Raw genomic sequence first — 26,665 nt, 5'->3', positions numbered from 1 at the left:
AGCCTCGGGCAGGTGCTGCTTCCTGCCTTTGGCTGGCAGATCCTCAGATGCTCCTGAGCCTGGTCAGTAATGATGTCATCTTTCTCTCAAGCATCCCTGGAGGTCCAGGTTCCTCCCTCCCCACGGGAGTGGAATGGCTCTCAGGTTGACTGGTGGGCTAGGGCCTGAGGCTGAGGCACCAGGGGTTGGTGAAGGGGATTAGACTATTTTCTGCAGTCGAAGAGCAACTCCCAGGAGTTCCAGTTGGGAGCAACTGGGACAGGTCCACACACCCACTCACAAAAGAGCCCTGGGTCCTGAGCTGGAGCAATCTTGCTGGAACATCAAAGTGGAAGGGTCCAGGACAGGATTACAGCAGAGAGAGGACGCAACCTGGAGCTAGGGGCTTGGCTGCCCTTGGAGCAGGTTAGAGTCTGTCTAAGACGGCTGTGGTCATTTGCTGCCGCCATTGTGGGTGTGGCCACAGGCTTGTGTGTATGGATTAAAAGCCGTGGGGTCTTAACGGTGTAGACTCTAGACACACATCTGAGATCTCTGAACTCTGGAGGCCAGTAGGGCTGGCTTCAAGGGTGTGTGTGGTGGGCAGAATAATGGCCTCCCAAGGATGTCCATGTCCTAATTCCTGGAACCCATCAATGAATATGGTATGGCACATGGCAAAAGAGGATCAAGGTTGCAGATGGAACTAAGGTTGCTAATCAGCTGACTTTAAAATAAGGAGATTATGCTGGATTATCTAGCTGGACCCAATGTCATCACCAAGGCTTTTTTTTTCCCCTGGGGAAAATTGGTCCTGAGCTAACATCTGTGCCCATCTTCCTCTACTTTATATGTGGGACACCTACCACAGCATGGCTTGTCACGTGGTGCCATGTCTGCCCCCGAGATCTGAACCAGCGAACCCCGGGCCGCTGAAGAGGAACTTGTGCACTTAACCGCTGCACCACTGGCCCGGCCCCATCACGCAGGCATTTGAAAATGGAAGAGCCAGGCAGAGGAGTCAGAGCCAGAGACTGCAGTATGAAAAGGACTCAACCAGACATCACTGGCTTTGAAGATGGAGGAGCCATAAGCCAAGGCATGTGGCAGCCTTAAGATACTGGAAAAGGCAAGAAAACAGGTTATCACCTCTGGCCTCCAGAAAGGAACGCAGGCCTACCAACACCTTGATTTTAGCTCAGTGAGACCCAGGTCAGACTTCCAACCCACAGAACTGTGACGTAGTGAACCGTGTTGTTTTAAGCCACCAAGTTTGCAGTAATTTCTTACAGCGGCAATATTAGTATTTGGAAACTGATGCAGTGTGCTTGCCTGTTACACAGGATCCCAAGAGACTGGAGGGCTCTGGGCTTGGTTTAATGCTCTGCTGCCGCTGTATTAGAATTCTTGATCATTTTTGAACAGGGGCCACCATATTTCCCTTTTCCACTGGGCCCTACAAATATGTAGCTGGTCCTGGGGAGGGGGTGGGGGGGGTGGCTGGCCCCAGGTGGAGCAGCTGGGTTCATGATTGCTGGACCATCTGGGAGGTGCTCCCAGGGGCTAATTGTTTCCACCAAGAACCGCCACTTGCTCACGTCCTATGTTGCAGTTGCAGATACTGATCAACGTGCATTTTCTCATTTAACTTGACCCTCACCTCTTCCGGAAGTAGTTATTATTATTTCCATTTTATTTAGGAGAATGCTGAATATTTGCACGGTTAAGAAATTTGTTCAAGTCCCACAGGTCGTATGTGGCAGAGCCAATATTTTTACCTGGCTCTTGTGTCCCTGGGACGCTATCTGACCCTCGCCCTGCCCTGCCCAGTGAGCTTTACTAGTTTGGGATCTTGGCTCTATGGAGCTGACCGAGAGGTCTGTGGGAGATGTGTCCTCCAGGAGGGCAGGCTCAGGACAAAGGGGGAAAATAAACACCCTTAGTAATGATTCTGCTCTTGCACTGAAAATGCTAACTGCATAAACACAGTTCAGGGGAAATACTGCTTAACTAAAGCACTCTGGGAAAATACTTCTGGTTCTTAGTTAATGTTAAGCTTATTATGGGTCAATAGTGTCATGGTTGTTCTTGGAGGTAATTTAATCTTGAGCTATATTAATAGAGGTATAATGTCTTTTAAAAAGGAGGTGATAGTTTTGTTCTACTCTGCTCCTCAGATCACAACTGCAGAATTGAATTTTAAGGGATATAGAGAAAGTGCAGAATGTTTAGAAGAGAACAAACTAGGAGGGAAACTGGGACACGTAACAGACAGATGAAGTTTCTGCTTAGATAGTAGAGTAATATTCAAAACCCAATGCTCTGGGTTCCAAGGCCAGGTGTCTCATTTATAAGCTGGTTGACCTCCAGCAAACTGCCTAGCTTCTCTGTGCCTCATAAGATGATAAATTTGTGTTGTGTTAAGCCACGAAGTTTGTAGAGATTTCTTACGGCAGCAATGTTAGTATTAGGAAACCAGCAGTGCTGCGGTCAGGCCGGAAATGCTCAACTCGTTACTTCCTGTTCCATCAGGTCACAGGGGAATTCCCCCCACAGAGATTTCCTGGGCCTGAACTCATTCTCCTGCTCATTATTCAAGTAGTCATTCATTTTTTCATTCAGCCCAACCCCCAGTGATTTCTGCATTTCTGCTCTGTGCTGGTCACTGGGCCCAGTGAGCAGAGCAGTTGTGGTCCTGCCCTCGTGTGGTTTATAGTCCAGTGGAGACACTGACATCTGTCAAATAATCACGTGAGAACACGCTGCAATAGCATACAAGTGGCGTGAAGGCAGAGCGAAGGATGTTGGGAGAGTCTAGCGGGGATCTGATCTCAGCCCAGGAGCTGGAGTGGCCTTTCTTGACCAGGTTCTGTGTGCGCCCTCAGGGAGAAGGAATCAAGCCCACTCAGGTGACTGCGATGGCTGGGATTCTTTGCAGGCCCGTGTCTGTACACAATCCCATAATCGCATAGTCAGAAGCACACCTCCAGGCCGTGCAAGAGGGCCGCGTGGTTCAGGACATCCTGCACAAGCTCACGTCTGCATCCTCTTTGCTCATTCTTTAGAGTTCCTTGTCTCCCGTGGTGACTGTCCGCGTCTACAGCTCGCTCACTCACAACATCCCATCATATCTGCTGCCCTGGACTTCCACTTCCCGCCTCCTTAGGGTTATCTCACGTCCACCCTCCTCATGAGAAAGGGCTTGATGGGGTTGCTGGCCCTTCTTCGACATGGCGAGGTCTTCTATGCAGAGTTCTTGGGCTGCCCCGTAGGCTGACAGCCAGCCCGCCGATAGCTCCTTGGGGCTCAGGAATCAATCTCCGATCCCATGAGTTGTGGGCCAAATAGTGAGGCCACCTGGCAGAAGACACAGACACCTGTATACCAGGAGTCACAGTGATTGTTTATCTCAAAGGGAGCAATGTAAGAGGAAGACAATATGAGGCTTCAGATGCCCGGTTGTGATTTGTTGGATTTGTCCACATCGTCCTCCTAGACATACTGCATCCTTTCCATCTTTCTTCAGAACTGGCAGCCTGGAGTGACTCCCATTTGCCCCTTTCTCCGGGTCTCTGGGTTGTCAAACACCAGTTGCATCTCTGGGTGGGCGTGGGAAGGAAGGCGGGGACCCTCATGTCACAGGGATTATGGTACAGACTTTGGAGACAAACGAGCCCAGGTTTAAGCCTGGAAGGTAACTTCCTGTCTCAGCCCTATTCCCTCATCTGTAAAATGAAGACAGTAAAATTCACCATACAGAACTGTAGAAAGGAATAAAACAGAAAAAAGAGTAAAAATACCCGTACTTCTCTCAGCATGGTTTATGGCAAGTCGTAAGCACTCAGTAAATGGAAATTATTACTGTTATTATTCCCAAATATTCTGCATGGAGTCCCTGGGCCGTGGGACTAGCAAGCACTGTGCAATCTCTGAGCTGCCGAGGTTCAGAAATGTAGAAGCCAGCCAGAGGGAGTGGAAATCTTGATGTTCTCATGCCCAGTGAGAGTCCCCACATTGCCCTCATCCTTGGGTTTCATCAAGTCCAGCAGACTGGACACTGCCAGACCCGGGAGCCTATCCCATCTAGAAAGGTCTGGAAGAAGCCAGAAGTATACCCAAGTGAGGGCAGAGATGGATCAAATAAGTCGTGTGGGCTCAGGTAGGAGGGCGAAGGCTGGCATGAGGACTTGATGGCCGTGAAGGGCCAAGAGGGCAGTGCTGATCCCGGGGCCAGGCTGCGTCCCCGGGTGTCGGCTCCCGGTGGTCAATGGTGCACCGGAAGCCCCGTGTGCTGACCTCTGCTGCAGGGGAGATCCTCTCTGGAGAAGCCTGGCAGGAAAGAGGGGCTGGGGGCTCTCAGGGGAGGGGGACCTGGGAGTGTCATCTTCTCGCTGCTTGGTCCAGGTAGGTCCCTCCTCCACTCACAGAGCCCTGGCATAGTTGGACCCGAGGCCCCGTGTGCATCGGCAGACGGCCCCAGTTCATATTCTGCTGCCATCTTTATTCTGGAAGAGGTCTATCCCTCCTCCCACTCCAGGTCAGGCAGCCTCATGAGTCATCCCTTTGATGGACTGGAAGCTGGATTTGCCGAGGTCACAGGGAGGGGAGACTCTGCGACCCAACGTGGGGTGTCTGGCTGCTGCCCTGGGCGGCACCCGGCAGCCGGGAGCCTGGGTTGGCCTCGCTTCACCTGCCACTGCCTCCCTGCCTCTCGCAGGTGACAGCGGCACTGAAGCTGTTGGTATAAACTTCCTTGTCAGCAGCTCCGAACAGCCTCGGGGGCTCCGCTGAGAGGCCGCTTCCATGGCTGCCCCGGTCCCCGCCCGCCTGCCGTGTGCAGAGATCGATAAAGCAGAGTTTATCGTGGTCATCAATTCCGGCTTATTAGACAACCCTGGTCCTCCTCTCTCAGAGATGCCTTGTTTTTATCTCCAGTGGAAAATGGCTCGACTTTGAACAAAAATAAAAGTAAAAAAGGGAACTTTTATGGCTTAATTTTACAGGAGAATGTGCCTCTTCGCAAAATGAGGAAGGGACCAATCTGGTAGAGACAGGCTTTCTCAAGCAGCGGAAGTGGGGAAGGGCCAGCATACTGAGTGGTTCCTCCGACCCTCCCCTCCACTGGCCCTTCTCTGGAGAGGCGAGCGGAGACGGGGGCCAGAGCAGACGTCCAGAGCAGGCGGGGAGGGCGGGCTCAGGGAGCAGAGGGTACGGTGGCCAGACCCTGGGGATGCAGGTGCCCGGGAGAGCATCTCAGAGGTGTGACCACGAGAGGCGCAGCCCTCGCGCGGGGCCGGTGCTGGTTGACAGGTGAAGCAAGTGGCCAGACTCTGGAGCAGAAGCGCTGGGCTTGGATCCAGAACAGTCCTCTTCCATAGCGGCTCTTGGGCGTGTGTTCCGTTAGAAGGCCTCGGGCTGCCCCACAGCAGGCAGGCTTCTGTCTTGAGTTCAGTGTCCAGCAGTGGTGATGGCAGGTGTGGCCAGCAGGTCTGTAGACATCCTGCCCGACATACTGTTCTTTTTCCCTTTTTGCCTCTCCCCTGCCCCAGCCGTGTGAGTTCTGTTTCAGTGTTGAGATGAAGATATGAACCATGACTGTGTGTGTGCTGGGGACTTTGAAAGGGTGGCATCAACTTATTCAGCAGATGCCAACTGAATGCCTGCTGTGTTTGCCAGGCACCGTGCTGGGCAGTGGATATGCAGCCTTGAGCAAGACCTGTCCCTACCCTCAAGAAGCTGGGGTCTAGTCACAGGGCAACCAATCATCCTGGTTTGCTTGGGACTTTCAGTGCTCAAACTGGGAGAGTGCCGGGCAAACTGGAGGAGTTGGTACCCTGTCTGTTCACAGTGGTGGTCAGGGGCTGTATCTTGTGGCATTTGGTGGTGACTGGGTGCTGGTTGGGAGGGAGCGAAAGTTTGCAAACCATTTTTTTAAAGAGATGTCTTCTGTTCACCGCATGTGACATAGAAAATCCTGAATTTTAGAGAGAGAAGACACATAAGTGATCATTTCCTCTGCCTCCCTTATTCTATGACAAGACATGGAGAGAGGTGAAGTGGCTTGCCTGTGGTCACACAGCAAGTTAGGGCAGAGCTGGGTCAGCCCCTGGGTGGCTTCCTCCCCCCTCCAACCCTCCTTCCCTAAAAATTATGCTGCCTCCTCTTTCTTACCCTGCCCACCCTTCACCTGTCTGCTCACCCAGACCCACATAATGGGTCAGATGTGGGAAACTGAAGGTGAGGGAGGGTGTGGGCCATGCCAAGAGAGAGAGGCCACCAGCAGTGGCTGTTGCTGGAAGGGCCTGAGCAGCTCCCAGGAGAGAAGGGGCGGAAAATAGGATTTACGAGGTCAGGACATTTGGCCTGGAGGGATCACTTAATTACTGTGCAAAGAAACTGCAAACTGCTGGAGACTCAATGTGAGGCCCTGGGGCCATAAATTATGGGGGGAGGACAGAAGAAAAGGACCTGCTGGTGGGCAGAGAACCTGACTCCTTCAGAGAGAGGAGCTTTGTAAGAAAAAGGAGCGTGCTGAGATCAGTGGTGTGCATGTAAAATTTTGGCCTTCTATAAAATAAACTTGTTAGCTCTGTTTAATTCCCAAGACCTACCATGTGCCAGGCCCTGGTTAAAGTGGGATATGCCACAGGAGCAAAATGAATTCCCTGCTCGCAGGGAGGGTCACTATGGCAGAGGGGACAGGCAAGGCACACACACAAATATGATGCACTATCCTAGGTGTTCTGTTATAGTCAAAAGGGTTGTCATCTGAAAATCTTAGGTTCGAAAGGGTCTTTCATATGAAAATAGTGGTCAGCAGAGTTTAGTTTTAACATTTCCCTTCTGCTTGGAGAAAGGCTGTCAGAAACCGGCTGACGGACACTGGTGGCTTAAACCATCAGGGTGGGCCTGGATGTTACTGGGAGAAGTTCAACTTGGTCTCCTTCGAGGGCAGATGGATGGTTAAGAACTGATGGGAAGGAGGTAGGCAAGGCAGTTAGCCCTAACTCTGGGAAACACTGGGGAACAAACTGGAGCTCCGGAGAGTGAGCCCTGAGGACTCGGGGAGCCTCTGGAGAAGTGCCAGCAGACACCGGGCATAGTCTTCATGGCTGGTGGGGTTAGTGGGGAGCACAGTGAACTTGTACCGATATATTGACCTTATCGGGAGCTGTTCACTATACTTTTGTGAAAGAAAAATAAGGGTCACGTACTAGTAGTTTGACGATAGATTGTACTATTTTTAAAATGCAATTAGCAAGTAGGTTGTGTGTTAATACTTCTGTCTGTTTCCATGCCTAAGGAAAGGCCAGCTGCTGCTCTTGGTAGCCGTAAATAAGCACTAGCGAGAAGAATTATTTGGCTGTTACCCACAAACCTTTTAATTGCTGTTATCAGAATTGCATTTACAATAACAACAGATTGTTGGAAAGGGTCTGATGGGCTTACGGAGTCATTGCAGTCTTTCTCCTTCATTAAAGGCCCTCCCTCCCCCTCATCCCTTCATCCCTTCATTGCAGTTAAAGGAGCTGGTTTCCTCTGTCATCTCCTCTCCAGGCACAGCACTCTTCCCTCGGCCCCACGGGGCCTTTGCACAGCTCACTTTTGTGTGCGCTTTAAGTTTCTGATCAGATCTCTGCTCCTCACAGAGCCCCTCCCTGACTGCTCCTTCCAGAACAGCTGCAGGGCAGCACCCTGTCCTCACCCCACGTTGCTTTTCAGCTCAGCACTTAGAGGAACTTGTGTCACTTGTTTATCTGTTTCTCTGTCAAAGTGTAAGCTCCCTGAGGGCGGGCACTTCAACCACGTCCTGCTGCACCCTCAGTGCAGTACCTACCTTGTGGAAGAAGCTCAATAAATATATATTCCATTAAGTACAAGAATGAATGAATTCTACACCAATCTGTTCGCCTGATGGCTTTACTGAAATTGTAAGGTGAAGCAGATTTGGGAAAAGGCTCAATTCTTTCCCTTCCCCCACCTCTCTTTGGTGAGAGAGAAAGAGAGCTGGAAATAGAATGGGAGAAGTTTTTGTAAATTTCTGGTAACCATAGAGATGATGATTTTAGTTTATTAATCTCCTGCTCTTAAGCAGGCTGGGGCCCCATGGTGATTTCTCCAAATTGCTCAGCGCTGGTGATCCTGCAGCCTTCCTCATTAAGGAAGAGCAGGCCCGTGCCTATCCTACAGCACCTTAATTAGTGACGAGCAGAAGCCCTGTGCTGTTACGCTCGTTATTTCGAGTTCTGAGCTGGCCGCAGCACCCACCTTGGAACAATGCAACATGGTCACTGGCCCTTAACCCCTGGAGCCTTCAGTGGCTGGTGGTGGGAGTGGCCAGCCTCCTCTGAGCCCAGGGCCTGGGACAGGGCTGGAATTGCTGCTCCCTCCTCTCATTCAACCATCCTGAAGATAGGAGCTCAGTGCCTTCTGGAACAGCATTTGGTTTCAGGCAGAGAAGTGCACCAGCATGGTTTCTAGCCCAGGAAGGCAGTGTTTGCAGGAGAAGGAGTTGGACAATCCTTGGGAACCATGGCACTTCTTATTGTCTGGCCTCTTTATGGGGTCCGATTTCAGGGTTGTGTGTTCTTATTCCCGTGGGGAATGCATACAGACTTTTATAACTTTTCTTCACATCCTTTGGGTAGGAGACCTCCAAATGGCTTCCCGGTTTCAGTGGAGTTGAGAGGAAATGGGACAGTTAGGGGCAGTCTTTCCCACGACCATCTCTCTTTGAGGGAGGAGCCTGGTGTAGATGTCAGAAGAACAGAGTTGAGCTTTTATTTTGGCAGCTGACTCAACGGTGGGGTCTCAGCCTCTCTGAGCCTTCGTGTCCTCACCTGTGAAATGAGATGGTCCTTCCTTCCTCGTTCATATTGAGACCCTGGCTCTAGCTTCAACTTGGTCTGGGGGCTGGATCCCTGTGGGGAATGAGGGTGGAGAGGCCCCGGGCAGTGTGCCTTCTGGAGTGAGGCGGAGTGGATTCAGGCAGTAGAAGTCTCTGGCAGTAGGAACATTTTGTTCTCTGGTAGATCATCTAAGGTCTGGCCTCGCCTAGGGCTTGGCTGCCATTTTGGAAGAACTAAGACTTTCCTTTGGTGACATTCTTTATCCTATTGGGTTTAGAAATGTTGAGTGACACTCAGTGATCACCTGCTGGGTTCCAAGCACTGCACTAGGTGTTGAAGGTGCAACTATTCAGCCTGGATTGGCTTTGACAAATTCAGACTCTGTTGGAGGGCAAACCGGTTTCAACGGTTGTGAGCCCATCTGCTGCACACTTAGGATTTGCCTTAAGTGTATCAGAGAAGAGGCCTTGGGAAGAATCTGGACTCCTGAGCCCTCCAGCAAAGCTGGATCCGGGACATGGGGTGGGCTAGCACCTGAGGTGACCCCCGCCGAGCCACTGACAGATCTAAGAGCCTGGCTGTTCTTCTTTCCAGGTGCCGCAACCTCTCCTTCCCCGACAGCCTGCCGGAGGTGAGCATCGTATTCATCTTCGTCAACGAAGCGCTCTCGGTGCTGCTTCGCTCCATCCACTCAGCCATCGAGCGCACGCCTCCACACCTGCTCAAGGAGATCATCCTGGTGGATGACAACAGCAGTAACGGTGAGTGCCCCAGCCCCCTTGGGCCCGGCTCCCTGCTCTGGGCCTGACGTCTGAGCAGTAGGATCAGCCTCAATTGAGGGTTCTCATTTTCTCAGGTCTTTCCATGGCTGCTCCTTCCCTGAGATGTTGCCTCAGTGATGAAAGATTCATGGTGGTCACCGCTCTGGAAGGTTCACTCCATAGGTGCACCCTCTATGCATCCCAGAGGGGACTGGTCCCCAAGCTTTTCCTTACTGGCATCCAGCCTCTCCTCCAACATTCTAGCGTAATGTAAGATGAATAGCCCTGACCACCACTCCCACCACATACACAGTGATTATTCCCAGTGACTTTTTCCTGGGAAGCATCGTTTCATTTTGTGGGGCTCCTTGGCTTTGTCTGGAAGATTGTTCGTTGGTGTTGTCTTAGCAGTGCTGGTGATGATGGTGGAGGTGTCGATGGTCCTGGTGGTTGTGGTCGAAGTGGTGTTGATGGTGGGGATGGTGGTGGCCGTGTAACGCAACGACGGTAACAGAGCTGTTGAAAGTCTAGCCTCTGTGCTGGATGCCCTGCTCCCTGTTCCATCTGGCCCTAACAAAGCCCCAGGTGGCCTACAAATGCTTGTTGAAGCCCGCACATCACTGACTGCCCTTCTCCAGCCACTACCAGCTACCTCTTTCCTTGGTGCGTACTCCATGGCCTCTGATTCCCCCCTCAGAAACCTTAATATTCTCCAAACTTACAGACCATGTGTGGAGAAGTTTAAAGACCAGTGCTCTTGATAGGACCATTGGTATGGATGTGCTTTGGATAATGCCCAATTTTAACAAATAGACTGCTGGGTCATGGCAGAGTCACTGGGCTTGTGTTATCTTTAGTGCTTCTCTGATGTCAGGTAATAAATTTCCCAGTGAATTAGTTGCTGTAATGAGAAGTTCAGATGGGCAATTTGTGTTTTGTTATCAATTAAAGCTGAAACATATCAGATAATTGGAATATATTTAATCTCAATAAGCAAATTTTCTTTTTCATTTTATCATCGTGTAATAAGGAGTGTAGGAGCAGCTCTGTGAAGTGGATTTTAGAGCTTTCTGAAGGGCTTTGCTGACGAATCGCTTGACTCTCATTGTTTCATGAAGATGAGGAAGGGAAAGGCGTCAAAAGATGGCAGCAAACAGGCAGCAAAGTTTTAAAGGTGATATTCTGTTACCAGGGAGACAGGAAGGGGCCCAGATCCCACATCTTGAGCAGCTACTGATCATTGCCTTGCTTGGGTCCAAGGAATGGATGCCTAAGAAAGCTCCCGTTCCCCAGTAGCTAACACCAGAACAGCCCGACTAGTCTGCTCATGCACCCTCCCTTGCTCCACCCAGGCCTGCTCGCCCCCTCACTGCTTACATTGAAGGAGGCAAGGGATGGAGCAGCCATCCTTCCAAGGGCGAGGACATCTCCCAAGCAGGAGGCATCCCCAGGCCCCATTCTGCTGCCCTTCGTCACATCATGAAAGGGAGAAGAGAATGAAGCACTAGAAAGAAGGAAATCCTGGAGCCTTTCAGTTCTTCCCCATGGTGAGAACCTTATCGTGGCCTTAAGGGTGCCATTTTGTCTTTAATCCACATGCAAAAAAGGGGAAAAGCTGATAATTGAGTTTGAGAAATTTAGATAAGGAAGTGAGCCAGATGTAGAGGATTTCATATTTGAATTTAAAAGTTTGGACTTTATTTTGTAAATGGCAACAACCATTGAAAGTTTTTGGTGGGAGGAGTGATGCAGTCAGAGTTGGGTGATGGAGAGTTTGGCTGTGGTTTATGATGGTGGTTGGGGAAAGGGACATCTTGAAGAAAGGAACTGGATGAGAAGGCAGCTGCAGCAGTACAGTCCAGAAATCAAGCGGCATGGAGTAATGGCGGGATCAAGGGCAAGATGTGGGCTTGAACGATACTATGAAGGAAGCCTCTACTGGATCTCTTGACTAACAGGCCATGGGCAGGTGGGCCAAAGGAGGCCTGGGGAATGATGACTCAGTTTCAAGCCGGGGTGACTCAGAGGATGATGGTGCACCCCCTGGAGAGGGAGGCAAGAGGAGGAGGAGCTGGGGACAGTGGTTCTTCATCAGGGATGGGGAGCTTTCACACCCAAAGCTCTAGGGAGTACTGTGACAGTTAAGTCTCTTGACTATGGTAGTGATTACACAAAGCTCCACGTGACAAAGTCGCACAGATCTACATACACACACCCAAATTGAGTGCATGTGTTCCTGGAGTGATCTGAGCAAGTTCTTCAGATTGTGGCACCATGGATGTCGTGGTTTTGATGTTGCACTGTGGTTGTGTAAGATGTTAATGATGGGTGAGGCTGGTGAAGGGTGCAGGCAACCTCCTTGCACTTTTCTCTTTACCTTCATGTGAATCTGTAATTACTTCAAAATGTAAAGCCAGAACAAACAGAATGCTCTCCCAGAAGATTCTAATTCAGTAAGTTAGAGGTGGAGTCTGGGCTTCTCTGTTTTAAAAAAACGTTCTTACTGACTCGGCTGCACAGCTCTGGTTGAGAATATCTGGTTTAATGAATAAGGTATAGCTTCGCTTGGTTACATGTGGAGTCCCGGCACACGGTGTGAAGGGAAAGACCTCTGGGCTTGAGTGTGAAGGCATGGGTTCTAGGACCCTCTCCACCGTGGATGAGCGACCACGGAAACATCCCTCGACCTCTCAGTCTCAGTTTCTTCCTCTGTAAAATGGCATGATAATCCTCCCTTGCTTGCACTGCCCGCCTGACACAGTCATGTGTGTGACTATGAATTGAACACTGTCGGTGTCACCCTCCTGCCCCCCGCCATTTCCAGGAGACTGCTACATAGCTAGCCAACTGCACAGCTGGAGCTCAAGAGAGGAGAATGTGGGCACGTGGATTTGGAATCTTGTACACAGAGGAATAAAGCCATTGACTGGGAGGAGAGGGTGGCAAAGAGAACAGGGGAGAACAAAAAAGAGAAGCTTGAGGGAATCCTCAGTGGAAGACATGTAGGAGTTGGGAGAGAGAGGGTCAGCTGGTGGGACACTGAGAAGGAAGAGCCAGGAGAGGCTGGAGGACGACGCAGACTCTGCTGACAGAATTTCAGGGATGAGAGCCATCTGTGTGAATGAACCACAGATAGTGGGAAGGACGGAGAGTCGGGGCAGAAGTCACTGGACTTGGAAGGTGCACATCGTGGCAACCTCAATGAGAAGCTTTAGCAAAGCGTGGCGGGTGGGGGCTGCAGACGCCAGATGAAGATGGAGAGCAGGCAGCGCACGAGAGTTTTCTGTCAGGGATTTTTTCTCTAAAGGAGAACCAGGAGCTAAGCAGGAACTGGAGCAACATTTTCCACACAAAAGAAGAAAAATGGTTTAGCCATAATCTACAGCAAGAAATACATTACATCATGACCCAGGATGACACGCCTACTCACACCCGTACTCACGCACACACAATTGAAGCCAAACTTTTAAGAAACAATGGTTACCCTTACAATGAGCAAAGAGGTCTGATATTTTCTATTATAGTCTGATCTGTTATTCAGTTACATTGTATTGTATCATCTCGTATTGTATTGTATGATATTTCTCTCTTTTTGAAGAGGCAGATTGTTCTCAAGACTCTGCGCATTGGAATCGCTTGGAGAGCTTTTAAGAAATCTGGGTGGCCAGGCCGCAGCTCTGATGATTTAACTGGTCTGGGGAGGGGGCGCCTGAGTCTTTTGAGGCCAAGAAGTGAAGCAGGGCTTCTGAGGAGAGAGGAGAGGATGGGATCCAGGACACAGAAACCAGGGTTGCCTCCGGAAAGAAAGGGCTCATCTTTCTCCCACTCTGGAGGAGCAGATGGCGAATAGGGAGACAGCTGGAGGCAGTGAGGGGTGTGGTCATGGGTGCCCAGAGGGGACACAGCAATAGGGCTCAGTCCCAGCCCCCTCTGGCTCGCAGGACTGGGTGGGAATGGTGGGAAGGGCTCTGTGCCAGCTGGATTGCCCCTGAGTGGAATGGGGCAGGGAGGTGACCAGTAATGGGGCTCCCCGAGACCAGCCCGAGCCAGCGAGCTCTCCAGAGGGGAGGAAGGGATACTTGAGGCTCGGCTCTCGGAGGAAGTGAGCACCCCTCGCCTTGGCAGAGCGGAAGCGCCCTCAGAGCAGCCTGGCCTGGCTTGGGCAAGGCGGCCCTGGCCATGCCCCGGGCAGGCTCCATATGGGGCTTGCTTCTCTCAGGCACCATCCCACTCAGCACAAGACTTCTCATTTACTTCACGTCAGGCCAACTCAACTCAGTTCAACAAACGTTCACGGAGTGCCCAGCCTGGGCTGGGGCCGTGAAGGGAGTGGCGGATCGGATCTAGCCCCTGACATCACGGAGTCGTGCAAATAAATACGATAAAATGGGGATGAAACATAACAGGACCCAGTCTCAATCATTTCCTGCCGTGGGTCTTTTGCCTCCGTTTTCTCATGTGCCGTGTGGGAACACTAGGCCCCACCCCACCCTGTGTGCCCACAGAGTCACTGAGAATAACGTGAGTTAACGGGAGCAAAAGTGCTGTGTAAGCTGTGTGTGACCTATGGGTGAGTTAAAATGACAGTAATGAAATAACAACGACAACAATAATAATAACAGCCGACAGGCAGCTACTGCTTAGAGGCAACCCTGGCTTTTCTCTCCCTCCTGAAAACCAGTGCTCTGGTGGGAAGAGCATGGAATTTGGCGGTAGGCCAGCTTTCCCGTTCCAGCTCTTTCTAGCTTCTTCCCAGCTGTGTGTTCTTAACCTCTGAGAACCTATTTCCCTTATATATAAAATTGGGACGTCCAATTCCCATCTCAGGGGTTGTTCGGAGGCTTGAGTGAGATAGCGTGTGATGGCAGGGACGCTGGTGTTTAAAACTCGAAGTGAAGCGGGAGTACACAGCCTTCACAACGTCTTCCTTGCTGAGCCTTTCTTTCCAGGTGGTTGACACAGGTTCCGCGTGTGCTGGTGCCTTCTCCCCGCAACTCCTCCTCTACAGGCAGCAGTGCTTGGGGGCAGGCCTGTGTGTCCACAGACACAGCAAAGGGACAGTCGATTACTGCTTTCTTCATCCAACCCTCTTTAGATCTTTAGCTCTCTTTCAGAAGCCAAGGGCTGAAGAATCTGCAGGTGGTTCTTGTGTAGGAGTCTCTGTCCATGTTCTGTACCCCCTTAGCAATTTCCTTAACAAGCTCCACTTTTTTGGAGGCTGGCTCCTGTGTCGGATGCTGTCACTCTGCTAAAGTAGTCTCAAACTTGAGTGTTTAAGCTTGATTAAAAATATGGAAATTCATACCAGGCCCTCCCCTGTCTCAGGACATTTGCACTTGCTGTCCCCCCCCCCCTTGCTGTTCCTCCCTCCTCCTGAAATACTCTTACCCCCTGATGTCTGCACAACTGTTCCTTTGCCTCTTGAGGCCTTTGTTCAAATGCCACCTGTTCACCCTGTTTAAAATGGCAGCTCTTACCCCGTCGCGCTTCATCCCTTCCTTGCTGCTTCTCCTCCATGGCACCTATTGCCATCTGATATGCTCACTAGGTTACACTCCCTTATTCACTTGTACATTTTCCCTCCACCGGTGTGTAAGTTCCATGAACACAGGGACATTTGTTTTGTTTGTTGCTGCATTTCCAGCACCTAGAATAGTGCCTGGCACTTGTAGGTGTTCAATAAATATTGATTCATTGAAAAGAATGAATGAATTTTGGTTCTGTAGTTCTGGGCCAAGCTTGGCATCTGCATTTTAATGAGCTGCCCGGAGGATTCCGAGGCTGTGGGACGTTCTCTTGGAATCACTGTTCTAATTCTTGTCCCCTCTGTCCTACAGCTGAGGAGCCTGGGACAGCAGGCCCTTAAGCTCCCCCGAGCCAGCCTCCGGCGGCAGGCACTGCTGGGTGGAGTGTTTCTTCCTGGGCTGGGGCCCTTGGGCCGTCCCTGCTGCATCCCGGGGAGATGGCGAGGATGGTGGGTGGAACGCAGAGCTCGTGCTGTTACCCAACCCTGGCCTGAACCCTGAGCCTCCTCCTGCTATGTCACGGACCTCTGTAGGCTTCCTGACAGTGGCCACCAGGCCCTGCCTGCTCTGCAACTCTGGGGCAGTTTCCCCTCCCCGGCACCTCCTCCTTGTTATCTCCAGAAAATGGTGGGAAGCCGGCTCTGAGGCTCCTGGTTTTAACTACCATGCTGCTCAGTGAGTCCCAGCGGGCCGAGGTCTCTGGCTGAGACTGAGTGAATCGACCTCTGCAGACCCCCAGAGGGAGGGAAGCACAAGAATTTGCAGCCAATAGAATCATCTCTGCCTTGACTCCTGGCGTTCATTTACTTGTTCATTCATTCGATCCCTCAACAGATTTTTGATGGCCACATGCTTTGTGCCACATATGTAAGCACATGGTTAAGCACCCCTCATGTGACACAGGCGGCCCAGTATGCACAGAGCAGGTTCTCAATGCATAGGAGCCCTTTCAGGCTCCTGCACCAGCTGTCCCAGAGGCACCCCATCCCACAGTCCAGCCACCCCCACTTCTGAAAACATTTCTGTTGCTGTACTCAGTTTCTCTGTTTTTTTCTTTAAACCAACGTCCCCTTTTGACAAACATAAAAATCATACACCCTTCTTTCATGCTACTTGAAATCTCAAAATGAATCTGAATTTCGTGACTAAAAGCACATCAAAGCAAGACGTTGTTAAATATTCTTTTAAGAATCCCCTTCCCTGGGGATTTCGACCTGCTCCTGGTTGGCAGTGACTTGCCCAACCTAAACCAGCCTGACGCTCGTCCTCCTCTGCTGCTTCCTGACAAGAGAACGGCCGGTGCCCAGCGCCTCGCACACTTGAAGCTGGGGTGGCGGGGTCTCTCCTGGGCTGTGGGTCTCCTTTGCCTCTGGAGCTGGTCTTCTCCGTGGCCTTGTTTGCTCGCAGCCTTCCACATCTGTTGGCAGGAGGAGGCGTAGAACCAGACAGGCCTGGGTGGAGCTGTCCCTCCCTGACCACAGCATTGGAGAGGCGGACAGGCAGCTAGTCAAAGCCCAGCTGGCTCTTGGGAGGAAACTGACCTACGTGGGGCAGAGACTTGGCAGGGCCGCACAGTGTGCCAAAGCAGAGCTGAGATAGGACCTCGGGTCTCCTAACTCCCACCAGGACCCGCTCCTCCACCCTGAGCTGCCTCCCTGCTTAGTTCAGCGGCCAGGCTTCCTTCTGTCTGCCCTGACTGTGGACGTAGTAGCCACGGCCAGGGCCCCCAGGTTTGGCCCTGATGGCTCTGGGGCGTTAGCCCTCTTCTGAGAATGACTGTCGTCCCACACTCCCAGCCCCTTTGCCCAGCTTCAAGCTTCAGGGTTTGCTCAGGTGCCACTGCTTCCAGAAAGTCTTTCACTTCTCTGCGCTCCTCCCCCTGCTGAATCAGGGGTCCACCTCAGTGCTCCCACGCCCTGGCTTCCTCCTCTCATTTTGTTTTTACTGGTTATTTATTTATTTAAATTAGAGGGAGCAATTCAGGAGACTAGCCCAGGTGACCAGTGTGAGGGATACAGTGCTGGGCATCTCAGTGTCCCGCCAACTAGCCCAGTGTCGATAAATTTGGTTGACAAGAGAACACTCACCATCAGTCAGCGACGTAGACGTGGTTACCATCTCCATTTTGTAGAGGAGGAAGCTAAGTCTCAGAGAGGTTATAAAAAAATTAAGTGACCAGGGCCCAAGGTCACATAGCTGGGAAGTGGCGGGGTAGGGGTTCAATCCAGGCCCCCGGCCGCCCCCTTCTTCTCCTCACCTCGCTGCTGGGAGCCTTCGGGGTATGTGGACATAGGTTCCTTCCTGTACGGTTATCCCCTGACAGCCAGCCCACCCCACTGCTTCTTGAGGAGGGAAGGTCAGAGCCAGGATGCCCCCCTCGACATGGAAATGGTGGGCTGGTGTCCTGGAGTCCCCGTGTCAGTCAGCCCCTGCACCCCCTCCTGGGTACAGGTCCGGATCTGCTTCAGTGAGGGCAGCAGGCAGGTGTGGCTGGGAGGGCCTTCCCACACTGCCTGCCGGGCGCCTGGCTAGACCGCCACCCAGGGGCTGCCTCCGCCCAGGGCTGTCTTTTGAGCCCACTTCTCCAGGCCTGGGCCTCTGACCAGAGTGACTCGCAGGGCTCCCAGTGGACAGAGGCCTAATCAGGCAGGCCCAGCATAATGAGCACGGTATGTGCAGAGACCGCTCTAAGTGCTTCATGTAAATTAATCGATGCTTGATGGTGGTGGTGAGAATCATTATCGATGTTACTCTCTGCAACAGGGAAACAGGCACAGAGGAGTCAAGGAACTTCCCAAAGTCACAGAGAGGTAGCATTTGAACCTAGGCTCTGTCTGGTTTCAGAGCTGATGCCCTGACCATTAAACAGGGTTGTCTCTGGGGCACCATGGGTGCTCTGACTCCAAAAGACTTACTTGAATTTTGTCCTCATTGTTGTTCCTCTGTCCTCTCTGGAGAGAGAGATGTTGGGCAGCAGGGCGGGCAAAGAAGGAGGCAAAGAAGGAGCTTGAGGGCAGGGTGTGGCTGTCTCCTCGGCTGGGCTTTGCCCAGAGGTCAGTAAGAAGGAGAGACGCGTTGCGTGGAGCTTCTAGGCCTGCGTGGGGTTAGAGAGGGAGTTGAAGAGTTGGCAGCCATGCTTTAGGTCATCTTGTGAGAGCGAGCGGCTTCCGATTTCCTCTGAAATAGGGAGAAGTTGGTATGCCTGTGTGTGTGTACCCACGCGTGTGCAGGAGTGGCTGTGAGCACGTGTAAGCAGTGTGTGCAAGCGTGGGTGCATCTGGTGTCTTCTCCATTTGGGCTACTATAGCAAAATACCATAGACTGGGTGGCTTAAGCAACAGACATTTATTTCGCATGTTCTGCAGGCTGGGAGGTCCCAGATCAAGGGCCAGCAGATTCCATGTCTGGTGAGAGCCTGCTTCCTGGCTTGTGGACGGCTGCCCTCTTGCTGTGTCCTCGCATGGCCTTTCCTTGGCACATGAGCGTGGAGAGAACGCAAGCTCTAGCATCTTTTCCTCTTGTTATAAGGGGCACTAATGCCATCATGCAGCTCCACACTCATGACCTCATCTAACCCTAATCACCTCCCAAAGGCCCCGCCTCCCAATACTGTCGCACTGGGGATTAGGGCTTGAACCAATGAATTTGGGGGCACATGGGTTCAGTCCCTAGCACTAGGCTTGTGTGTGCTTGTGTGAGCAGTGGTGTGCAAGTCCCACTAACAGTGATGGAGCCTCTTCCACCACTACCTGGAGCCACCACTACCTTCGCAGTCCTGATGATTGACACATAATTGCGCAACCGTGAATCATTGTTATTTTTAATTGCTGGTAAGAAAATCACAGTGTAATGACGAAACAGAATCAGAACTCCCAGATTGCTTGCCGCAGGCTGCTGCGTCCCCTCCACCCCCCGCAGAGCCCCTGTCATCCCTTGGCCCAGAGGCTGCCTAATCATTGTTTAATGTTTCAAAGATGCTGTCCTACACAGGAGAGACTCATTCCAGGCTGTAAAAATACCAACAGCTTTGCATGCAGCTGGAATAATTGCAGAAATGAAAGAAGTGGAGGAAAGCATGGTCCGACAGTATTGTGCTTTATGGAGCTTAAAGAATCCCGTATAGCTAATCTAATTACAGCCTGGGCTCAGGCAGCTTACAGGTGTTTATACAGCCAGGCACGTGGGCCACGATCCCGTTCAGCCCCAGGCTTCTTGTCACCGCCCACCCCTATGCCTTTGACTAGTGTGACTAGAGTGGCCCACCCATTAGACCAGCAGGGGGGACCCAGCCACCTGGAGATGGCGGCGGCCTTGCGAGAGTCCTGGCGGCTCTCACCTTTGCTTCTCGCTGCCTGGGGCCACCTCTCCCTGCGACATCTGTCTTCACCAGCCTGAGATACTCCTGGCCAGGTCACAGATTTGTGTCCTTGGGTGTTGCCCAGTGGCAGCCTCCCAAGGAAATGCTTTGTCTGCCTCTTGAGCTTCTGGCTGCCCCAGGTAGCGAATGCCCACCCCTCCCTGCCCATGCAAGCCCTGCCCCGAGGACTGGGACCTGCTTCCACATGACTGCGGGGGCGGAAGGGAATCAGACAAATGTCTCAGACGGCTTCAATTGTGTCAGTGTCTGCATCAGCCTCTCGGGGCTGCCACACGTGGTTGTGCAGGCTGTGCCCCTCGTCAGGGCACCTAGACAAGTGGCAAGTGGCTCCTCTCCATTTGCTAGACCATGCATCTGGTATAAGTCTGTCCCAGAAGCGCCTTTTTCTAATTGGTGGGTCCTAGAGGGAGTGCCTTTCTGTGATGCGCATCAAGCTGCCGCATGCCAGCAGCCCGGCCCGGCCTGCACTGACCTCTGCAGAGAAGACCTGCCGTCTCTTCTTCCCCGAGGGTGGCCTGGCCTTCACAGAGCCACTGCAGCCTGGGTCTGTGCCCTGCACCTGCTGCCTTCCGAACCCCAGCTTTCCTCCATCTTCTCTAAGTTGGTCCTACACCTCCCCTGTTCTCCACCAATCCGCAGTTCCCTCCCGGGATGGAACCCTTCCCATCTAAGCTGGGCCCTGGCTCCCCATTGAGACCTGGCCAACCCTCTTCCTTGAGAGGCTGGACCCTGCTTCCTGTACCCCCTGGCTGGGTCCCTGCTCCCCTGGTCTGATCCACCTGCTTTCCTGCATCCTGGGGGCTGGGACCTCCCACTGACAGGCCTCTCCCCCTGAAATGAACATCCTTGGTGATGCCTGGGTGTACCTGGCCCCTGGGGACACTGCCCCTTTGTGGACCATCCCCAGAGCTTGGTCAGTTTCTTCAGCTCCAGCCCTGCATGTTGTCAGCCTCTTCTCTGTCCTCACCAGCCAGTGTGCTGAGGTCCCAGCACGCAGCACAGCCGAGCCTGCCTGAGTCTCGCAATAGTTTGGGTAGCGTGTCAGCCGTCTTGGGGCCCTTTACTGATAAAGGAAACTGACTTAGGGAATCAGGAACTCCCCAACACACTTCCCTGCCAAGCAAGAACAGCCCCTGGAGGACAAAGCCCCTGCCTTCTCCTGAGCTCTTGAGCTCGCTGCCAGCAAGAGGGCTTTGGGCCGTTTTGCTGTCCGGACTAGCCAAGGTGACCAGTATTTGACTAACAAAGCCGGCAGGAACCAAACGCACAAAGCTTCTCCCGGTCAGCTGTGTGACCATCTGTCGCAGGGGAAATTCCTGGACTGGAGTGTTGAGCAGGGTGTGGGAGGAAATCAGGAGCCGCGTCTCCTGCCCTCAGGTGAAGGGCCCTGCTGCCAGCACTGGGAGTCCAGCTGTCCCTGGAAAAGGCCAGGGACACTCTGCCCTGGCCCACAGTGCGGCCAGCAGGAGAGGTCTGTGCGTCCACTCCTGGCCCTCAGGCCCTCTTACTCAGCAGCTTGAAAAGACAATCTGGTGCTGACGACATAAGTACCCTGAATGCCGGGCGCTGCTGCTGAGCTGAGGCCCTCCCTCTGCTTTCCCACATATTTAAAACCACTCAAAATCCGACAGTCAAATACTTTCTACGGATACGAAATTTGCAGTATGGAATGCTTTCTGGCAGGACAGATTTCCTGAAGACTGCCCCAGGTGTGCAGCGACCCAGGTCTTCCCTCAGCAGCTCTGGGGTCTGAGTGCTCAGCAGAAAGAGGAGCATGTGGACAAGAGCTGGAGCCTGTGGCCACCCAGCTGCCGCCCGGATCTGTCCTGCGTATTAGCTTTCAGAGCTTTCAGGAGACCACAGCACCCCCTGGTCAGATGTCAGGGTGGGAGGTTGTGTTGGATACAGCACTGGGGGTGGGGGAAGCCTGTACAAATGACCAGGGCCTGGGGGTTCAACAGCAGAACCCACCTATGATGCATATTAACAGAAATCTGCTCTTACTGTGGTTGGGGGCTGCAGAGGGCCCTATTCTACTCGCAGGGGCCCTAAATTGGGGAATAACTCTGTTGTTTATTCAGGGACCGCCTTACCCGTCTGCTCAGGCCCACAGCGACTTATGCTTCTTTTGCTTCTACAGCCACTCACAACATTCATTCAACAAACCGAGTACCAGGTTCCAAGCTCCACGCTGGAGAGGCAGTGGTGAACCAGATGTGGTTCCTGCCTCTGATGAACTGTAGTCTAGGGATGATGGCAGTAGACAGACTCTATGGCCCTCCTTTGGCACAGATGCCTCGTTTCTAGTTGTTTTTAGAAGCTCTTATATCAGGAGTTCAAGACATAAGTGGAATTTTAGGAAGAAAGGCTCTGGAACAGAAAGAAACCAAAAGATTTCAGATTAGTGAGCAGGAAGTCTTCATCTGAGCAGCCACTAATGGAAGCTGCTTTGACTAGACAGCCCCGTGGTTGACTCCTACCCTCTTCTGTGCTGCTACAGTGGGGTGCTGATTCTAGACTAACCAGGGAGGGCAGGGCCCAGGCACCAAGATACACGGCTTCCTTTGTTTTCCATCTCTGGACCATATTGTGACTTCCAGTGGCCTCCCCCTGGCTGGTGTGGTTCTCCACTGAGCCCATGACCTACAATGGGGGTGGTTGAGCTGGTTCACTTTGTGCCCCACCCCACCCCAGATGGGCTTCCCTTATGGAGTCTTTGGCAACTTGGCAGGCAGCCCTAAAATCCAGTCCAAGCTCCCCATTTTACTGGAGGGAAACCTGAGGTCCGGAGGGGTTGAGTTTCCCCGATATCACACACCTACTTAATGGCAAACCAGAGAGTGACCTTGCTCCAGTGCTTTGCCAGCTGTGCTCACTCATTCATTCAACAAACGTTCAGAGTGGGTTCTCAGGTGTTAGGCATCACACTGAGCACCAATGACCCAAGGATGGATGAGAAACAGTTTCTGTTTCCAGAGAGCTCAGAGCCTAGTGCAGATGATAAACTGTAAACAGATCGCCATGACACACGATGTAAAGTGATGAGTGCCACCAGCCACAGTGAGGAGAGAGAGTGCTAGGGGAGCCCAGGGAGAGGGCTCAGTCATTCCAGGAGGGCTTCCTGGAAGAGTTGGCATTTGAGCTGGGCCTTGGGGATTGCATGGGATTTGGGTATGGATATGAGGGTGGAGGAAAAGACAGAGCCTGCCTCTGTTTTTGTGTCTTTCTAATTAGACTTTAGGGAGGGAGTCAGATCATTTATTGGCACCTGTTGTGTTCCAGGCACTGGGCTAGGCACTTTCGCACACCATCTTCTTTCATTTTTCCAATATTTCTCCCCAGATTATAGATGAGGCAGCTGAGACTCAGCAGTAACTTAGCCCTGAGTGGAGGCTGCTTCTTTGGTTCCTTCTTCTCTCTTCCCCACAAGGCCTCACGCAGTGCCTTGTGCCCCATGAGGACCAAGTGAATCTGATGATTGAATGGAAACAGAGACAGCGAGATGGGGATGAGGAATCCGCAAAGTCACGGGAAGCAGTCCCCCGTCCTTGGACAACATTTGGCACACAGAGCTGTTTAGGATTTCTATCATCAGAATAAATGTCTTCCTCATGCGTGTGTGCACCCCACCCCCAGGCTGGTCTATTCTTGGCCTAAACGAATACTAACCAGAGCTCTCGTTTGTTTCTAAGCATCTTTGATGTGTTACTTCATTTAACCCTAAGAACAATCATATGGGGTAGGTATTATTATTATCATGCTCACTTCACAGGTGAGAAGTGAGAAGCTTCTCTGAGGCTCAGAGAAGCTACTGATTATACAGCTGCGAATGGCAGAGCCAGCATTTGGACCCAAGTCGTATGTGGCTGCAGAGCCTGAGCATTTAACCTTGTCACTATATTCAGGGGTCCTAAACTCAGTTACCTGCCAGGGCTCGATAGAGAGCGTGAATGGCAGAGGTGAGGCAGTGAGGAGTGGCGGGGACTGCGGTGAACAAGAAGGGCAGCCAACGCCGGCTCCAGCCTGTCGCTAGCCTGCAAGACCCACTGACCTTTCTCAAGTTGGAAATCACACTTTGACTCCCAGTGTGAGAATTAGAAGCTTCTCTGAAGGTGCTGTTTATCTCAGACATCCTTGGTGAAAACGTCCGCCTCTTGTCCCCTCTCCCTCTCATGCGTGCTGGTTTTCTGTGGGTCTCAGAAAGCAGCCTATCCAGACGGGCTGGATTAGCCCCTCCTTTGTGCAGCTTCCCTTCCCTGTGTTCACAGTTCAAGAACGTCACAAGGCGTGGCTCATATGGTGGCGTTCCAGTGATTCAGGGAGACACCTTCTGGACTGATCAACCCTTTCAGAAAAGCACATGGTCATGCAATCCAGGTGTGAACTTTGTCCCTAGGTTGTGGACTCAGATGCCATTCTTGGTGACATCCCTGCATCTTGAGACCTTGGAAGCAACTTGCATCAGGCACCCTGGGCCAGGCCAATAGTGGGAGAGGGGATTTTCCAGCACTTGGGAAAGCTGACCAGGCTGCAGGGGTGACAGAGGGTGTGAGAGTCACTGAGAGCAGCCTGTCAGTCTGATGGGGCCGGGAGAGGGGCGGGAGGGAGGCGGGAGCTGGACCTGCATGTGGGCCGACTCTGGTGTGGGTGGCTGTGATCTGGACATGCCACAGCTCACCAGGGCTCACCCTGGCTTGCCTGGTTCTCCTCCCCTGCGTCACCTCCATTTCTGGCACTGCCTGTGACCTGCATCCCTGAGGGATGGTCGCGGAGTGTGTTTGTGGTCCTTGTGGTTGAGGCTGTGGTGGTTGCCATCTGGGAGTGAATAACCACAGCATTTCAAAGCCAAACGAGACCCAGGAGAAAAATCCTAGGCTCCATCTTTCTCTCATCTGGGGGAAGAAGTGTGACTTGGAACTTTACAAACCCCAATCTTTAAACCGTTCCTCACCAGGCGGATTTGATGGGGTGACAGAAATGAATTAGAAATTAGATCAGGGCTTAGCATTGACATGGGTTTCCAGCCAAGTGGAAATTAAAAAGAGTGTCTCCAGCAGAGTTAATGGTGAAGGTGAGCCTTCCAGCATCCCTTGGCAGAGTGGCCCAACCCACCCGGGTCTCAGAGGGGAATTGATCGAAGGAAACTGCTGATGAGATCAGGGGGTGGAGAGAGGGTGCTGCACCCAGACAGTGGGAAGGAATTAACTTGTCACCAGTTGACACTCACTGATGCGACAGAAAATTCCAGCAACGCAGGGCGGATTTTAATGCCAGGCTGCCCAGTGGTGACATTCACTCCCCACGTCTGCCCTAAGGTGCTTAGACACTGAAGAAAGGAGCATTTTCCCCCATATTGAAACAGATTTCTGGCTAAGTCCTGTGGACTGAGTGTGTCTGCAAGCTTGTCTGTGTTGTCAAATTTCATTTGGCTTAAAAATGAGAACAAACGCAAAGAGTCAAAGAAAACAAAGTTGTTTCCTTGGTGCTCCTGACCAGGGCTGCTCAGGCATGAGGCTGAGATGTCGGCTGCAGTGATTGTATTTTCCCTGAAAAGAACATCAAGGTGGTTTAATCTTTCTGGAGTGAGTTCCCATAGTCACAGGTGCCCCACTGCTGCCCTCTGGACCTCTGTGCTCAACATTCCTATAACACATGAGTCCAGTGTGGAGGTAAAAACAAGTCCCATCCTCCCTCTTGCCAGTTCTTGGGTGCATCCATTATGCCAGGTGCATCCATCGGGGAGGGGTGGAGGGCGGGAGGGAGAGAGACAGAGATGTAGGTAGATGAGTGCGTAGGTGGATGGGTGGATGGACGGGTGAGTGGACGGATGGGTGGATGGGTGGATGGACAGGTGAGTGAATAGACAAGTGAGTAGATGGATGGGTGGATGGATGGATGGATGGGTGGATGGACAGGTGAGTGGATGGAGGGGTGGATGGACAGGTGAGTGGATGGGTGGGTAGATGGATGGAGAGCTGAGTGGATGGATGGATGGGTGGGGTGGGTGCATTGGGGTACATGGATGGATGTATTTAATCTTTTCCATTACATGACTGAGGTATTTTATACCCATTTTAGAGATGAAGGAACTGAGGGGCAGAGGAGGTAGGGAGTCACCAAAGTTCTCACTGGAGGATGGTGGCAGATCTGGGCCTTGAACCCACATTTCCCAGCTCCCAGTTCCATGTGTCCTCTTCTCCTTTTTCTCCTTTCTCGTATTGCCCACTGGGCTTTTTTGTTTATTTTTAACTGCCTGCCTTGTACCTAGAGACAGAAGCACATGGGCTTGGACCAACTGCTTATACTAATAGGTGGCCAGAAGGAGACCCGTGTTTTTCATTCAACAAGTATTTATTGATCACTGTGTGGGCAGAATTAAGATGGAGTTCCCGGACTCCTGGCCATGGTGTCCACTCACTTCTTCCAGTTATTCAGTCAAATACTAATCTGGGTACTGTCGTGAAGGGACTTTACTGATGTAATTAAGATCCCCAGTCAGTTGGGTGGGCCTGACATGAGCCCTTTAAAAGCAGAGTTTCCTCTGGCTGGTCACAGCAGAGGAAGTCACAGAGATGAGCTTGTGGGCTGACAGAAAGCCGACCTCCATACTGTGAACTGCCTGGGGGGCCATATGGCAGGGGACTGCGGGGGAGTCTCATTGCTGAGAGTGGCCCCAGCTGCCAGCTAGCAGGAAAACTGGGGCTTCGGTCCCATAACTGCAAGGAAATGGATTTTGCAGACAACCGGGATGGCTGGAAGAGGACCCTGAGGCCCAGATGAGAGTTACAGCGCTGGCCAGCACCTGATTTCCACCCAGGGAAACCCTGCGCAGAGGGTCCAGCCACACCCTACCTGGACTTAGGACCTACAGAAGCTGTGCGATATAAATTCGTGTTGTTTTAAGCTGCTCAGTCTGTGGTATTCTGCTATGCAGCAATAGAAAACTAATACAGTCCCCTACGATGTGCTGGCCACTGTGCTGATCACTGGGAATACGAGACTGCTGTGGTCCCTGCCCTCCTGGAGCTCAGCGCCTGGTGTGGAAATAGACAGGAAACAAACCAGATAATTACGGTGTGATAAATGCCGTAAAACATATACATAGGATGATACAAAATAAATCAAATGTGGGAGGGGTCATGCATCAGTTAGATGATTAGAGATAGCCCCTCT

The 26,665-nt window shown here is 52.1% G+C and overlaps 1 protein-coding gene across 6 annotated transcripts in view; it reads left to right on the top strand.

The window, feature by feature from the left end:
* Positions 1-26,665, top strand: part of GALNT18 (polypeptide N-acetylgalactosaminyltransferase 18) — a 351,794-nt gene that overhangs the window by 175,244 nt on the left and 149,885 nt on the right. For all 6 annotated transcript variants that reach the window (XM_023646043.2, XM_001501162.7, XM_023646045.2 and 3 more), the window contains exon 3: positions 9,423-9,589. In XM_023646043.2, coding sequence (XP_023501811.2) covers positions 9,423-9,589 — 167 coding nt within the window. The remainder of the gene's footprint in view (positions 1-9,422; positions 9,590-26,665) is intronic.

This window comes from Equus caballus, chromosome 7, assembly GCF_041296265.1.
Source record: "Equus caballus isolate H_3958 breed thoroughbred chromosome 7, TB-T2T, whole genome shotgun sequence".
In the NCBI taxonomy this organism is placed as follows: Eukaryota; Metazoa; Chordata; class Mammalia; order Perissodactyla; family Equidae; genus Equus; species Equus caballus.
The sequence above is the reverse complement of the archived record's forward strand: the minus strand, read 5'-3'. Positions and strand labels throughout refer to the sequence as shown.